The sequence below is a fragment of the Phodopus roborovskii genome, unplaced genomic scaffold (genome assembly GCF_943737965.1).
Source record: "Phodopus roborovskii unplaced genomic scaffold, PHOROB, whole genome shotgun sequence".
Taxonomy (NCBI): domain Eukaryota; kingdom Metazoa; phylum Chordata; class Mammalia; order Rodentia; family Cricetidae; genus Phodopus; species Phodopus roborovskii.
In genome coordinates this window covers 18,372,076-18,385,489 of record NW_026126588.1, presented here as the reverse complement: position 1 = coordinate 18,385,489, position 13,414 = coordinate 18,372,076, and the positions used below count along the sequence as shown (strand labels likewise).

The 13,414-nt window shown below is 54.7% G+C and overlaps 1 protein-coding gene across 3 annotated transcripts in view; it reads right to left on the bottom strand.

The window, feature by feature from the left end:
- Window positions 1-674: 674 nt before the first annotated feature.
- The window catches only part of Arhgef4 (Rho guanine nucleotide exchange factor 4), a 104,803-nt gene continuing 92,063 nt past the window's right edge, over window positions 675-13,414 (bottom strand). The window contains exons 6-14 of one of the 3 annotated variants that reach the window (XM_051204362.1): window positions 7,311-7,490; window positions 6,308-6,487; window positions 5,953-6,132; window positions 5,294-5,526; window positions 4,802-4,931; window positions 2,950-3,081; window positions 2,181-2,424; window positions 1,520-1,597; window positions 675-1,010 (exon numbers count right to left, since the gene is read on the bottom strand). In XM_051204362.1, coding sequence (XP_051060319.1) covers window positions 859-1,010; window positions 1,520-1,597; window positions 2,181-2,424; window positions 2,950-3,081; window positions 4,802-4,931; window positions 5,294-5,526; window positions 5,953-6,132; window positions 6,308-6,487; window positions 7,311-7,490 — 1,509 coding nt within the window. In that variant the 3' untranslated portion in view covers window positions 675-858. The remainder of the gene's footprint in view (window positions 1,011-1,519; window positions 1,598-2,180; window positions 2,425-2,949; window positions 3,082-4,801; window positions 4,932-5,293; window positions 5,527-5,952; window positions 6,133-6,307; window positions 6,488-7,310; window positions 7,491-13,414) is intronic. The other 2 variants (XM_051204363.1, XM_051204364.1) reach the window with 2 other exon arrangements.

The following is a 13,414-nucleotide window of genomic DNA, read 5'->3' as shown; positions in this document are numbered from 1 at the left end:
AGAAGGTACAGCGCAAGAGTTAACTGACCATGCTTCTGAATCCTGTGGGCTCTGCACGGCGTGCAGGCCTGGCTGTGTGCCCCACGAGGAGTCCGTCCCAGCTAGGCCACAGAATTCAGTCCTTATGGCTTCTCACACTCGCAAGGTAAGGCAATCTTCCTGTGTCATTAACAGTTCTCCATTGTTAGAGAAACAACACAACAAAATGGTAATGAACAGGGACTGGGTATGTATGTGCGCGGCCACCCCAGCTACAGGGGACTGTCACTAACCTGGGGCCAGGTACACAGTTGACTAGGGTTTTCTTCTCATTGCACATGTCACAGAGGGTGTCTGGCAGCCAGTGGTGCCACGAGGAGCCCGGAGGGTGAGGACAGCTATGGGTGGAGTTGGGAGCGCACAACCCCTGGTTCCTGACCCCTGAAGTTGCAAGTGGGCTGGGGGCCTGCAAGGACAAATAGGGAGCAGAGGGCACACACCTGCCTTTGCAGGAGGCTCATGGCCACAGACTCCGGCCTCCTGCCCAGAGAAAACAGGAGTGGAGATAAGCTTTCCAAAGAGCGTCCAGCACGGATGAGCCCTATTTGCACAGCCTGGCCAGTGGTTCTGAGCTGTGACTTGCAGGTTCCCCATCGTTGGAGGCCCTGCACAGGTCCAGAGTATAGACAGAGGCTGGTACCCGTGCAACACTGCACTTGCAGTGGGGAAGAGGCCAGGGCCGGGGCCCAGACTTCATACAGCGCCGACGCTGTACCTGTTCACTTCCAGTTTGTAAGACAGGCAGAGGGCCTGGTGGAGTTGGCCTTGAGGGAAAGCTGGGTCCACAAAGTGCTGTCAGGTTGTCCGATAGGTGCTGGCTCACTTTCGGAAGGGTGCCAGTCGGCTGATGCTGTGCCAGAAGTTAGATGGCTTCCGCCTGGGCTCTGCTAGCACCAACACCTGCTGCTGAGGCCGGCTGGCAGGCAAGGATGGATGCTTGTGGCGGGTCAGGTATCCTGGCCTGCCGACAGCTGGGCAGGGAGAGAGAGCAGGGGTTACAAGGTAGAAGACAGGGTTCATCTGTGGGTTCCCTTGTGGACCCTTCATGGGGTAGTCTGTCACACAGGATTTGCTTATCAAGGGGCTAACCATGACACACATGACATCAAATTATCGAGAGCTTCTGGTCTGAGCCTAGCCTACTGCAGCCTGAGGGCTAGCCAGGTCCAAAGCATGGGATGTCTGCACCATCTATGGGGATGGAGAGAGGGCTCCCTCCCAGGCACTGCCATGTGCCTATCAGCAGCCTGGGGAAGTGAGCATTGTATCTCCTGGTGCCACTAGGAGGTCATAGGCATCAAGCAAAAACTACTAACAACTCTTGTCATCTGTGGCCCTTACCGCCTTTGAAAACATACACCTGTAAAGGGAAGTGGACATCTCCGAGGATCCAGATGGCTAGCTGGCATTGCTTTTGAAGTCAGATGGCTACGTAATCAAAGCTGGAACTGCCCAGGGAGTAGGGTGGTTCCCCATTTACCTTTAGGCTTCCCTGTGGCCTGCTGCTTGCTGGCATTCAGCATGGCCTGCTTCCTCTGCAGCTCAGTGATGGAGAAGCCTGGAGGGGGGAGGGGCACGTGAGATCCCGCCTTGCCTTCCTCAAGTGCCCACATGCCTCCTTGGAAGGCTTCCTGGTCCAGGTACTAGTCTCCCGACATCCCCTTCTACCACTCCCTTAGTCAGGCGGCATGGCAGGGACCGTCTCCTCACCTGGTCAGCCATCCTGTCCCCCCAACCAAGGGGGGGAGCAAAGATCCCGAGCCACGAACTTCATTTCTCACCCGACCTTGCACCCGCTTCCCATTTGTCTAATCTAGTTTCTGTCTCGATACTGCCATGGAGGCTCTTTCCCAAACCAAAGCATGAGGCATGGATGTAGGACCAGGAAAGGATGGGAAAGGATTCTGTGGTACCCACCCCGTGCGCTCCCAGGGCTCAAGAGATGGGCACTCCCGTCAGATCCAGTCGGTGAGGCTGACCACTGAGGAAGGGCCATTTGTGCCAGAGGGGTAAGCACGGAGCTGTGCTAAGAGGGTTCTGCAGTCTCCCCCAGCCCCAGGTGTGACCTCATCCTCAAGTTTGCCTAGACCACCTGGTAGGTGAACCCCAAAGGCTAGGCAAGGCCCAGCAGGGTCTCCCACCTGTCTCCTGGTCCAGCCGCACCTGCTCCCTTTCCCTGGCAAAGGCCTTCAGCCAGCGCTGCTTCTGTTCTGGTTTCCTGGCACACAGTAAGTGGCTGTCCCCGGTGGCACCGCAGTACAGACGGAAGGCATTCTTGACGCTCACATGGAGGTCGCGGTCCTTGCCATCTTCCACATCCACCACCTCCAGATCATCCATGTCCAGCCGACCTTTGTAGTACAGCACGTCCCGACGGAGCAGGTCCTGCCAGATGCTGGCCTGAGCCCTGGCTGCCCAGCGGCCTGCCTGACCACCTAGTCATGCCCACTCCCACCCCCAAGCCACTGACTGACAGGACAGTCTTGTCTTTGGGATGCAGCAGCCCACATGGTATGGTATGGGAGAGCAGAGAGGATGAGGAAGGCTTCGTGCATGGGGGCCCTTGTGCCACAGTTTGGAAGAAGCAGAAGCTAGCAGTAAAGAGGCCAGAGGCTGCTGCCATGGGAGAAATCATGAGACAGAAGCAGAAGCTTGCAGGGAGAGACGTGGTCTGAGGAGCAGGCAGGGACCAGGTCAGGAAGGAGGAGGATGCGCGACAGCACACTGTTCCAACAGCCACCCCAGTGTCCCTGGGCTCAGTCTAGAAAGTCCTCAGGGCCTGATTGGAGCTCCTGGAGACATGAAATGGCCAGGGTAGAGTCTACCAGGCCCTTTGCTTCCAGACAAGAGTCCCAGCCTTTCCTGCTCCACTATATGAGACTGGCCTGGCAAGGAGAGCTGTTCCGATACCTTTTTACAGTAGATGAGCTGACGGTCAAAGAGAAAAAACATTCTCTGCTGACTCTTGGCTTGAGGCTGTGTAACACGGGTCAGCTCCCCCGAGTAGATGAGTTCCGAGCTCCTGGCCAGGAGATCTTCCCCCTGAGTGAACCCCAAGGATAGCCGTGAGGTAAGTGCACCCTACCTTAGGCTCTACTTCCTGCCTCTCTTGGTGGTGACCCGTTCTGTAGAGTCTTCACTGCAGCCAGTGGCTTTCTGAGGCTCTTGAGCACTTGAGAATTTCACACGCCAAGTGCACGGTGATTTCAAAGGGTATGAAACAGTGTAAAATACATTTGTTTGTGCGGAGTTAAATGAAATATAAAAATCCATTTCACTTTTTCATTCTGTATGTGTTATGTGTGTGTTCACACGTGTGCTAATGTGTGATGTGGGGGTCAGGGGTCAACACCAGGTGTCTTAGTCACTTTCCGTCCTTCTTTTAAGCTTTTATTACAGTTATTTATTGTGGGAGGGGAGGGGTGGATTGCACGCATGCCACAGCAAGTGTGTGGCAGTCAGAAGACACCTCGCAGGAGCCTTTTCCCCCCCATTATGCGGGTTCTGGAGACTGGGCCCAGGTCGTCAGCTTTGGCAGCAGGCTCCTTTACCCACTAAGGCATCTTACCCACCCATATCTCTACCTTATGTGTTGAGATGAGGTCTTTCACTGAACTCATAAATTCAGTTAGGCTGGCTGGCCAGGAACCTTCAGGGACCCTCCTGTCTCTAGGAGGGGATGCAGGTTGTGCCACCATACCTGGCTTTTTATATGGGTGCTGGGAATCAGAATTCGGATCTTCCTGCATGTATTTACCGCAGGCACTCTCTACCACCTGAGCCATCTCCCTAACCCCGCCTCCCACCCCCTCCCCCCCCCCCTTTTTTTTTTTTTTTTTTTTTTTTTTTTGAGAGATGGCTACTAGAAAGCACAGAATTCTAGACATGGCTCATGTTATCTTTTGAAGGGACAGTGCTGCTTCAGAGAAAAAATAGGCTTGGCAGGGACACTTGCCCCTGCAGCCAAGTTTGAGGACCTGAAAGTAGCAGTCTGGCACTGCTAGCAGCTATCAGTTTGGGGATGACTGTGCGCTCCGCTCCAGTCCTTGGCCAAGCAGGGGCTCAGGACCAGTCAGCTGCATGTCCTCCCCTGCCCAAGGGGCAGGATTTGTATAGGGGCAGAGCCTAGGACTCTACTTTTGTACTCTTCCGTGGTGGCTTATTCCGACATGCTTTCACTTGTCAGAGTCTAACCCATGACAGCTGACATGGAATGCCGTGGCTCCATCTGGGTAGAGAGTAGAGGTGGCTGGTTGCAGGGGAGCAGAGGGGCAGAGTCTCCCACCCCCATGCCTCTAGGGAGTAGGAACGTTAGTCATCAGTTTGTTGCTTTAGAAGGCAAGACAGGCGGATGCATGGGAAGAGCATCCCAGAAAACTGACAAAGCCTGGACCCGTGGGGATCCATTTCTACACCCACCCTGGGCTCTACACTCAACTGTTAAAAATTCCGAAAGGGTCCTGAAACTTAGCAGTCCAGCCTGTCCCTAAGGGCAGAGAAACAGACCAAGATGTCTTAGAAACGCAGTTCCTTGGGTTAGGGCTGCCCCTTGGCTGGTGATGGCTAGAATGTGTGTGGTAGTTAAATGCGGGAAGGAAAGCCTCAGGTGTCATGGTGGAGGTGCCTAGAAAGGCCCAAGGCGAGAGAACCTGTCTTCCAACAGCTCCCCGGAGTGCAGTGGACCCCGCCTCTGTTCCCATCTGGACAAGAACACTTTTCAAGCAAGGACCCCACAGTATTTCCTGGGCACTGGGGCCCTCACCTCCCAGTCCTCTATGGAGCTCTGCCACTGGGCAATCTTGTCAATGTTTTCAAGTCTCCGTTTCCGTTCATTGATGAGCTGGGCCACATTCTTCATGGCATGCAAGGCAGCTTCAACGTTCTTAAAGTCCCTGGGGGCAGAACAGACAGAAGTGTGCGGGGCCAGCTGGAAAGTGGAAAGAGCCCGCAGAGTTCCCAGCGGTCCCTCCCTGTGAAGTTGCCACCTCTCCCTGGCCTGCATCCCAAGGCCATAGCCCCACCCACCAAGTACAGTCTGTCCTCCATAACTGGCAGGAACACCAGCTTAACATTTTACTGATTGATACCCGCCCCTGCTCCAGTATAGCTCAGGGTGGCACGTTTGCTTTACCCTAAGCTATTTCTCCCCGTACCCTGCATTCTGCGAATGGTACCCACACTATAAACATTCAGTTGGCTGCCCGATGGCATGCAGAGTCTCAGGCAGCTTTCCTCACCACCTTGTGCCCTCTACCTGTGCTGCGGGTGTGTGTACTTGAGCAGCTCTGCCAGCTGGAGGGGATACTTGCAAATCTTCTGCACTGGGGTGAGCAGAAAGCCGTCCAGGGAAATGTCAATCATTCTCTGTAACAGCCGGCAGGCCTCGAAGAAGTACACATACTTGCTGAGCTTGGTGAGCCGGGAGAGCTCCACACAGGCGTTGGGGTGGTTGTTGCAGTACTCAGAATAGATCTGGAAGTCTGCTTGCTGGGGGCACAGTTGAAGATCAGGGTGGTTGTCTCCCGTTTGCCCAGGCAACAGGCCTCGGCCACGAGGGGAAAGGGACAAGGAAGGAGCCAGTCCCCTTTCCCAGCAGGGCTTCCAAGAGAGCTGGGCTTCCAGGAGATATTCTGATGATGTATCTGTTTTTATTTTATTATCTTTTAATGAAATCAGTGGTACTAATCAGGATGGGTTATCAAGGCTAAGCAGATAAGGTTTTGGAATGTGGCGTGACTTCCTTGGCTTCAGGAGAGGACAAGACAGGCTCTGCCGGCCCAGTAAGGCTAGCAGCTTTTTGTCTGTGAACCTGGTGTGGAAAATTCTAGGGAGAGATAGAGCAAGGGAGCTGTGCATAGACAAGGGGCCGGGCTGGACAGGGGTTCTGTACAGGATAGGTCCGGGTGTACTCACGTGTTCCAGAAAGCAGGCACCCAGCTCGCTCAGGTGTGGCCGTTCTGTGTTGAACTTCTGCTCCAAAGCCTTCACAAATGCCTTCTGGCAGCGGTAGATGTCTTCAATGTTCCCGAAGATGGTACGCAGCTGCTCTTCGCTGAACATATCCTCACGCTTTCGGCACTGGCGGACATAGCCCTGGGGGATGGGGCGGGGCCAAGCTCTCCATGGACCCCGGTCCACTTCACCACCTGACCCCACTTACTCACCATGCCCTTTGACTCCGCCCATCCTAGTCTACCCATAGCTCGAGTCATACACACATCCCACAGCCCTCACCTCTCCAAGCAAGCCCTGCACCTGCCCTCCTCACCTCACAGATGTCCCGAAGGTGCTTGATGTAGTCCCTCTCAGTGCTGAGGATCTCATTGATGACGTTGGTGCGCATCTGGTCCTTGCAGCTCTGGGCCTCTGGAACGTTGTCACTGACCTCTCCAACCCCGGCCCGCGGGGCCTCATAGTCGTCCGCGGGCTCATCCTGGTTCACCCGCAGCTAGACAATGCGAGGCTATTAGTGCCTGCCATCCTCCAGTAGGTCCCTGAACTCTGCAAGCTGAGGTCAGTAGCTCCCATGGGACAGACACAGGTCCAAGGGCGCACCCTGAAAATTCTCAGCAACTGCATCCTAGGCTCAAGGCCAGGGCAGGGGATGGTGGGCTTGATGACCACAGCTGGTGTCACTCCTTTAGTAGACTGTCCTCAGCAGGGATTGGAGCAAGCGCTAGGAATTCCTGAACCAGACATTCTCATCCTAGTGCATCTAGGCCTAGGTAGAGGCCTTGCTAGATTGCTAGCGTGTTACCTTTAGGAACAGGCAGGGCTGTACAGGAGGAATTCCTGAGTACCTACGAGTTCCCTGCCTCTGTCTGCCTTTGGGAGGCTGGAGTGGCCTTCTCCAAAGACGCAGCCCAGGGTTGGAACTGGGTCACCTGCTCTCTTGGGTATGACTTCACTGACTGTGTCTCCTCCCAGGCTTGTACCTCTCAGGGCTGGGTTCCCCACACACCCCAATGAACACGGTAGTCCTGTGTAGAGGGCATTCATTGTTTGAACTGGCCTATGCTAAAGCATCCTATTCTTACATTCCTGATCGGCTCTTCTCCCTGGCCGCAAGAGGGCTGGTGAGCACGGGCCTTGGAACAGGGGACTGAGGAGAATGTGTCACAGTTTTGACCTCCCCTACCCACCCCCACCCATCCAGCCTGAGGCACCAAGTGACAGCAAAGTAGAGAGGGTGGTCCATTGCCCTATGCCTGGGACTGTGGAGCTGTTTGGGGGCTTCCAAAGCTCGGGAAAAGCACGGGCTGGAGCCATACCCGTACAAAGCTGGCAGGGAACCACCCCTCGCCATCGGCCACGCGCCCCCACCACCATTCTCTGTTGGTAGCGTCCATCACTTCGATGACATCCCCAGCTTTGAAGCCCAGCTCCTGGTCATCCATGGTGACATGGTCCCACAGGGCTTCAGCACAGACCACGCTGCCATCACTGATGAGCTGTAGAGAGAGCCAAGGCAGGTGGGTCGGGGAGGCAAGGGCGCTCCACCCTGGCCCCTCCCCAGCAGCCCCAGAAGCAGGGACCCTGGTCCGCTTCACAGACAACACTCTGTCGAGTTTCTCTCCAGGCCAGCGGCTCTCCTGGAGCGGGGCTGTGCCTTGGGCATGTCTAGATTGGCCAAACTCAATGAGGGAGCCAGAAGTGAACTTGAACACAGGATGAGATTGATGGTCACATGGTGCCTTCCCTGTCCAACCACGCCTTCTGCTATTGAGCCTCCGGCTTAGGCTGAGATGCTGCACTGGGGCATGCACTATGAAGTGGCAATGGGCAGCTGCTACCTGCTCTCTCCTAGGCAGCCATTTAAGAGAGGAGGCTTGCTGGCTCTGCAGAGGCTAACGGACACACCTGGCCTGTGAGGTCATCTAATTAATAGTGCTGCTTTACCAATAACAGTGCCCATCACAGCAGCTGGGTCCTATTTGTTGTGGGCTTTTTCTTTTTCTTTTTTTTTTAACCTTGCAGAAGTAGTCACATGACACCATGGCTCCTTACAGCCCAGACACCCACACCAGCTGAGGAGCGGTCCTCCACAGACTTTAGCCCTGGAGGTCTGTTTTAATCACTCTGTCACTTCCCTTTCTTGCCCAGTCTGGAGAAGAAACAGACTCTTCTTGCAGCTGCTAACTGTAGCAAGTAAGCCTCTGCCACTGAGTCAGTCATATTATATCTGGCTGAGAGCTCAGTGTACTGGGATCTTTCTGCCTAGATGACTGGCGAAGCTCCTCTCTCCGCTGTGTGGCCTGGTCCTGTCCCCTTCCAGGTGGCCCGGATGGTTGGAGCTCTGTCCCGCATCCATTGGCTCCCGCCTTTCTGTTTTGAAGGCCCTTTTGAGTTTTATGAACAAAGGGCTGTGATGGCCGAGGTGGGGGGGGGGGAGCAGATGCATCCGACCTCCTCCCTGGCTAGCCCAGCAGAGACCTGGATGGTACACCCCCTAGCAGGTTCCCTCACGATCCAGTCCTGCCTCTAAGCTGTTCTACACTTTTTGTATTCTCCTTTGGCCTCCTGGATACTTCCAAATTTGAATCCTCAAATCAGCCCAGGGCAGAGAAACAAGCAACATCTCTATCCCAGGGCCAGACATTGTCCTTAGAGCTCTCTGTGCCCAGAGCCATACAAGGAATCCAGCACAGAACTCTGGGATCTTCCCGGGGACACGGGCCTCCAACTTCTGGACTCAATGTCTCTATAAGAGTGACTTTCTGCAGACAAGTCTGGCTGACACACATCTGGTATAAGACTACTCAGCAAGGCCACGTTGGGGGTGGGGGTGGGGCAGTCTGCTGTAGGCCAGGAGCTGTACACCTTCTGCAGTGAACTGTCATATGAAGCCTTGAAGGATGTAGGGGAAGAAGGAATGGAAGCCAGTGAGAAAGAACAGGGGAATGTGCTTGACTTGGGGTCTGTAATTCAGGCCACAGATTTGGGGAAGTAACCCAGAAACAGTGTGGTCCATCCTCCTGCTTTGTATGACTCCCTGAAATAAGGATTGAGAAGTAGGGAAAAGGAGGGAGGGAGGGATGGAGGAAAGGAAGTTGAGAAGGAGGAAGGAAGTTAGGCCCCTCTACATGGCACTGCGCACCCTCTCCTTATTCTACAGTCTGGGTGTACTTTGTGGATCCTACAATGCTTCAGGGACACCTACTGAGTGTAGGACAAAGGCAGGGCTTTTCAGAGAGACATTAGAAACAAACTGGCCAATCGTAGAAGCCTATGGAGTGGGAAGTAGGCACTGGTCATGGATCGACATTGCTTCTGAACACAGAAAGCACCTGATAGACACACTGCTGCATCCGAGCAGGTTCTCCAGACCCCTTGCGTCCCCCATCGGTACCCCAGTAAACAGAATCTCCCCTTCATGGGTCTCACAAATGGAAGGCTAAAAACGCTCTAGCTCTGAAATCAACCATGTCCATGTCATTGCCAAAACAAAATGAGGCTCCAAGGGGCGAGAAACACATTTCATAGAATATCAGAGGTGAATCCCAGCTTCAGCTAGCACCCTCTCTGGGTGCTGCCAGGAGCTCTTGCTCCTAAATCCCGCACTCCAGCTGCCGCCCGAGGATGGGATTCCAACGGGCTTCTTCCTCTGAGGTGGAGGGACATCTGGGGGCAGGTGGAGCTTGTGCCAAATGCCCAGGTAAGTTCAAGACTAAGATAGGGCAGGGGCAGGGCAGGGGCAGATTTCCTTCCTGTGCCTTTGATTCTGACTAGCATTAGCCGAGGGCAAGGCCTCCAGGCTGTGACTCAGGCAGACCCCTGTGAACCATCATCTCTTTTACCCTTCTACCTCCTGTATTCCCCTCACATGCCGGGCGGCAGCGCCTCCCACCAAGCTGGCCCTGAACACCGGATGTGGTGGGAGGGCATGTTCAGAGTGGCTGCTGCAAGTCAGACAGCGGCAGCTCTGCCCTAGGAGACTGACTGGCACTTTTTGAGGCCTAAAATAAGAAAGACGTAGGTCATCACCTTCAGAGGAGCCCAGATACCCTCTACAGGCCTCCTGCAGCCCCCGCACAATACATGCCCTGCAGTCCTATGCATACCCTTTCCAGACATGCCCACCCCACCCCCGCCCCCAGCAGATCCCAGCTCCTTCGCATCTCCAGTTAGAGACCCACCCGCCATGTTGCCCTCCTCCCTCCTCCCCAGCCTCAAAATCCAAGGAAAGGCCTCTTGGGCACGTGAGCCACCACGCCCCTCAGTTATCCTCACTGTGGCATCCTCGGGGGGGGGGGCACCCCCAGACCGGCCTTGACAGTAAGCACAGGGCGATGGTGGGAGTCCTCCCCTCTGCGTTCCGTGACAGCGGCTGGAAGGCGCCACTCACCCTGCGCGGTCCCCTGCGGTGCCTGGCGCGTGCAGCTCAGCGGAAGGCCAGCAGGAATATGAGCACGGCGTTGATGAGGACCAGCAGGGCCAGCACAGCCGAGACCACCACGCGCTGGGCGCCCGGGGGCAGGTTGCAGCGCAGCAGGGCGCGGAGGGCACCGCCAGGCGTCGCGGGGCCGCGCCGGGGCTGCGGGGGCCTGGCCATCACGCCCGGCCTTCCTCCGGGCTCCCAGCGCCGGGAGATCCCAGCTCCAGGATGGAGCCGGAGGCGTCAGGAAGGAGGCGGAGCTGCCTAAGCTCACCCGCCAGGCTCCTCCCTCACCGATTGGTCGCTGAGTGATCCCTGCCACTGGGGCTTTAGTGGGAGCAGGGCGAAGAAGCTTCAGTGGGGGTAGGTGGGAGGGAGGGGACCTGTTAAAGTCGCAAGACCGGGTTGCTGTGGCTCTGAAGTGCGTGGTGATCTGCCCTGGGCGCTTCCATGAGAGAGGTCAGAAGACTCTAATAACCGTACTGTACTGTGCCCCGGTAGCCTTGGGAGTCCTGGGGGCTGCTGGGTACCAAGTCGACCCAGGCACTCCCCAGCGAGTAGAAATGTCTGGCAAGGTTGCTATGGGGAAGGCTGGGTTAGGAGTTCACAGTTCGGACTGGCTTTAAATTCATTTATCTTACATAGATGACCTTGAAATTCTGCTCTGCCTTCCTCCACCTCCTCAGAGGTCGGATTCCAGGCGTGAACCATCATGCTTTGTTTATGTGGTTCTGGGGGATCAAACTCAGGGAGGGCTTCATGCTTGCTAGGCGAGTACTCTACTCTCTGAGGCAAATCCCCAGAGGGGATTTCTAATAAGGCTGTCCTCTGGCATTCACTTCACAGATGAGTAATTGTGCCTCTGTCACGTCAGATAGTTGTCACACGATCACCCAGCCACACAGGGTAGTGTGTGTGTGTGTGTGTGTGTGTGTGTGTGTGTGTGTGTGTGTGGTGGGGATGGGGTGCGGTGGATTTGAACCGGGGGCCTGATTGAGCATCTTCAGGCATCAGCATAGGATTTTGAGCCTTTGGACATGCAGCTGTCTCCTTCACTGGCAGCACCAAACAGAATCTTCAATCTCAAATGGGCAGAGGTCTGGGTCTTACCAGCATGTCCCTCTGAAACGTGCTGTATGTAGCTTAGACGGGTGAACACAGCAGAGGAAGCCTGGTGTTCACGTGTAAGTGACTGTATATTCAGATCCTAGCACCTGCGACCATCCTGCTCAAGAGCCCAGCGTTGTACCCCCTTGGTCCTGGTGCAAATACGTACCTGTGAAGAGGGACATTTCTGTGGCCACATGCATGGGTTATCTGTGTTTGTACTTGTGTGTATGTGTGGGTGCTGCTGTAGACCTGTAGGGGCAGCCTGCCTTCTGCACTACAGGCTCAGCCTTCACCATCTATCTGGGGGCATGTGAATACTTGATCCACATTTGACGACACTGTTCTGAGAAGCTGAGGAGGTGTGCTCCTGTTGGAGGAAAGTCGCTAGAGATGGGCTTTGAGAGTTGAAACACGTGTACCATTGTGCTTATAGCTCTCAGCTGTCGTTGCTGCCTTGTCTGCCTCCTGCTGTACTAATTCTCTCTGCCATGATGGAAGCTTAGCCCCTGGAACCACACATTCAGATTAACTCTTCTAAAAGTTGCCTTGGTCATGGCATTAATACAGGGGACATTAGAAGACATCTAAAGGCCATTGCCATTCCATTCCTCACTTTCCTGTAAGTCTGGGGACCTGCCCTCTAATCTAATGCAATGGAGTGAGGCTGGAAGTCCATGACTTGTGCCCGTGTTTTGTTGTGTGGTGGTGGTTCCATAGAGAGAGGGTATCCTTTGCATCCTCGGGCACCTTAGCATAGCAGGCTGGAAGCACTGTGGGGTCTATGATACTGAAATAAAATACTCTGTCCTTAAGACTCAGAAGGTAAACAAAATTTAGAAAGCTCAGTGAGTGTACAACTCGTAGTTCTTTAAAAGTTCCTAAAACATACATGATTCACAAGGCCCCTCCCCAAGGTTACATAAGGAATAACAATTGCTGAGAAGAGGAGACTCTCTGACCAGTGAAGCTGCCCCCAAGTGCCCCGGACAGCCCCAGGGATTCAGCTTTCTTCAAAGTAATCACACAAGCCGGGCCTTTCATGGCGCAGCTGCTTTTGAGTCAACTATGCTCCTGTGTGTAACCCCAGTAAGTTCATTTACCAAGCTACACTTGGGTTTCTTTGTGTGTCCCCAGTACCATATCTGAGGTGAGTGTATGCTTGCTCACCTCAGATCCTGGGGTAAAGCCACACAGCAACACTGTTCACTGCTATACCAGATGCAGCTATAGGATGACCTGCGCCCCATGATAGGAGCAGAATCACCTGGAAACATGAAATAGCACAATAGGCCCTCAGGGTATGACTGGGATAACAGTGCCCACAGCTCTTCTCTGTGTGTTTCATGACCCTAAACAGTAAAAAAGCTTGACGGTAAAAGCTCAGGTGGCTAAGCTGGTGTGCCAGTATGGCAAGATTAACAGGAAAGGGGAAGGGAGACGCAGGTGCCTGAGCTGGGGAGGCTGAGCCCCAAGGTCTATAATTTTAGGTAATGGAGGGGACAGGAGCGGCTTTGGAAGTGTGACCACCATCTATCTGACTTTGCAGGGTGGCAGTGATCTAAGGGGACTTGGAGCTTCTCCTTCCCTGTCTCGGGGGGCTCCTGGGGCAGTTGGCTTTCCAGTCAACAAGGGTGATCACAAGAAAGTGAGGTTCCTCCTTCAGGCTAGGGAGAGTGAGAGCCATACCAGGCAGGCCCACCGTGTCTGTCATCACAGGAGCCAGGGGAAGACAACTCTTGGAGCAAGAAGCCAGCTGACTCCATAGTGAGGTGGCCTTGGGTTCTACAGTGCCCTCTCATGTATCACAGAGTGCCAGGGGGAGAGATATAATGTCCCGGGACAACTCTGCTTCCCACTGCTGTATAGACCTCACGACTGACAACACTCTAG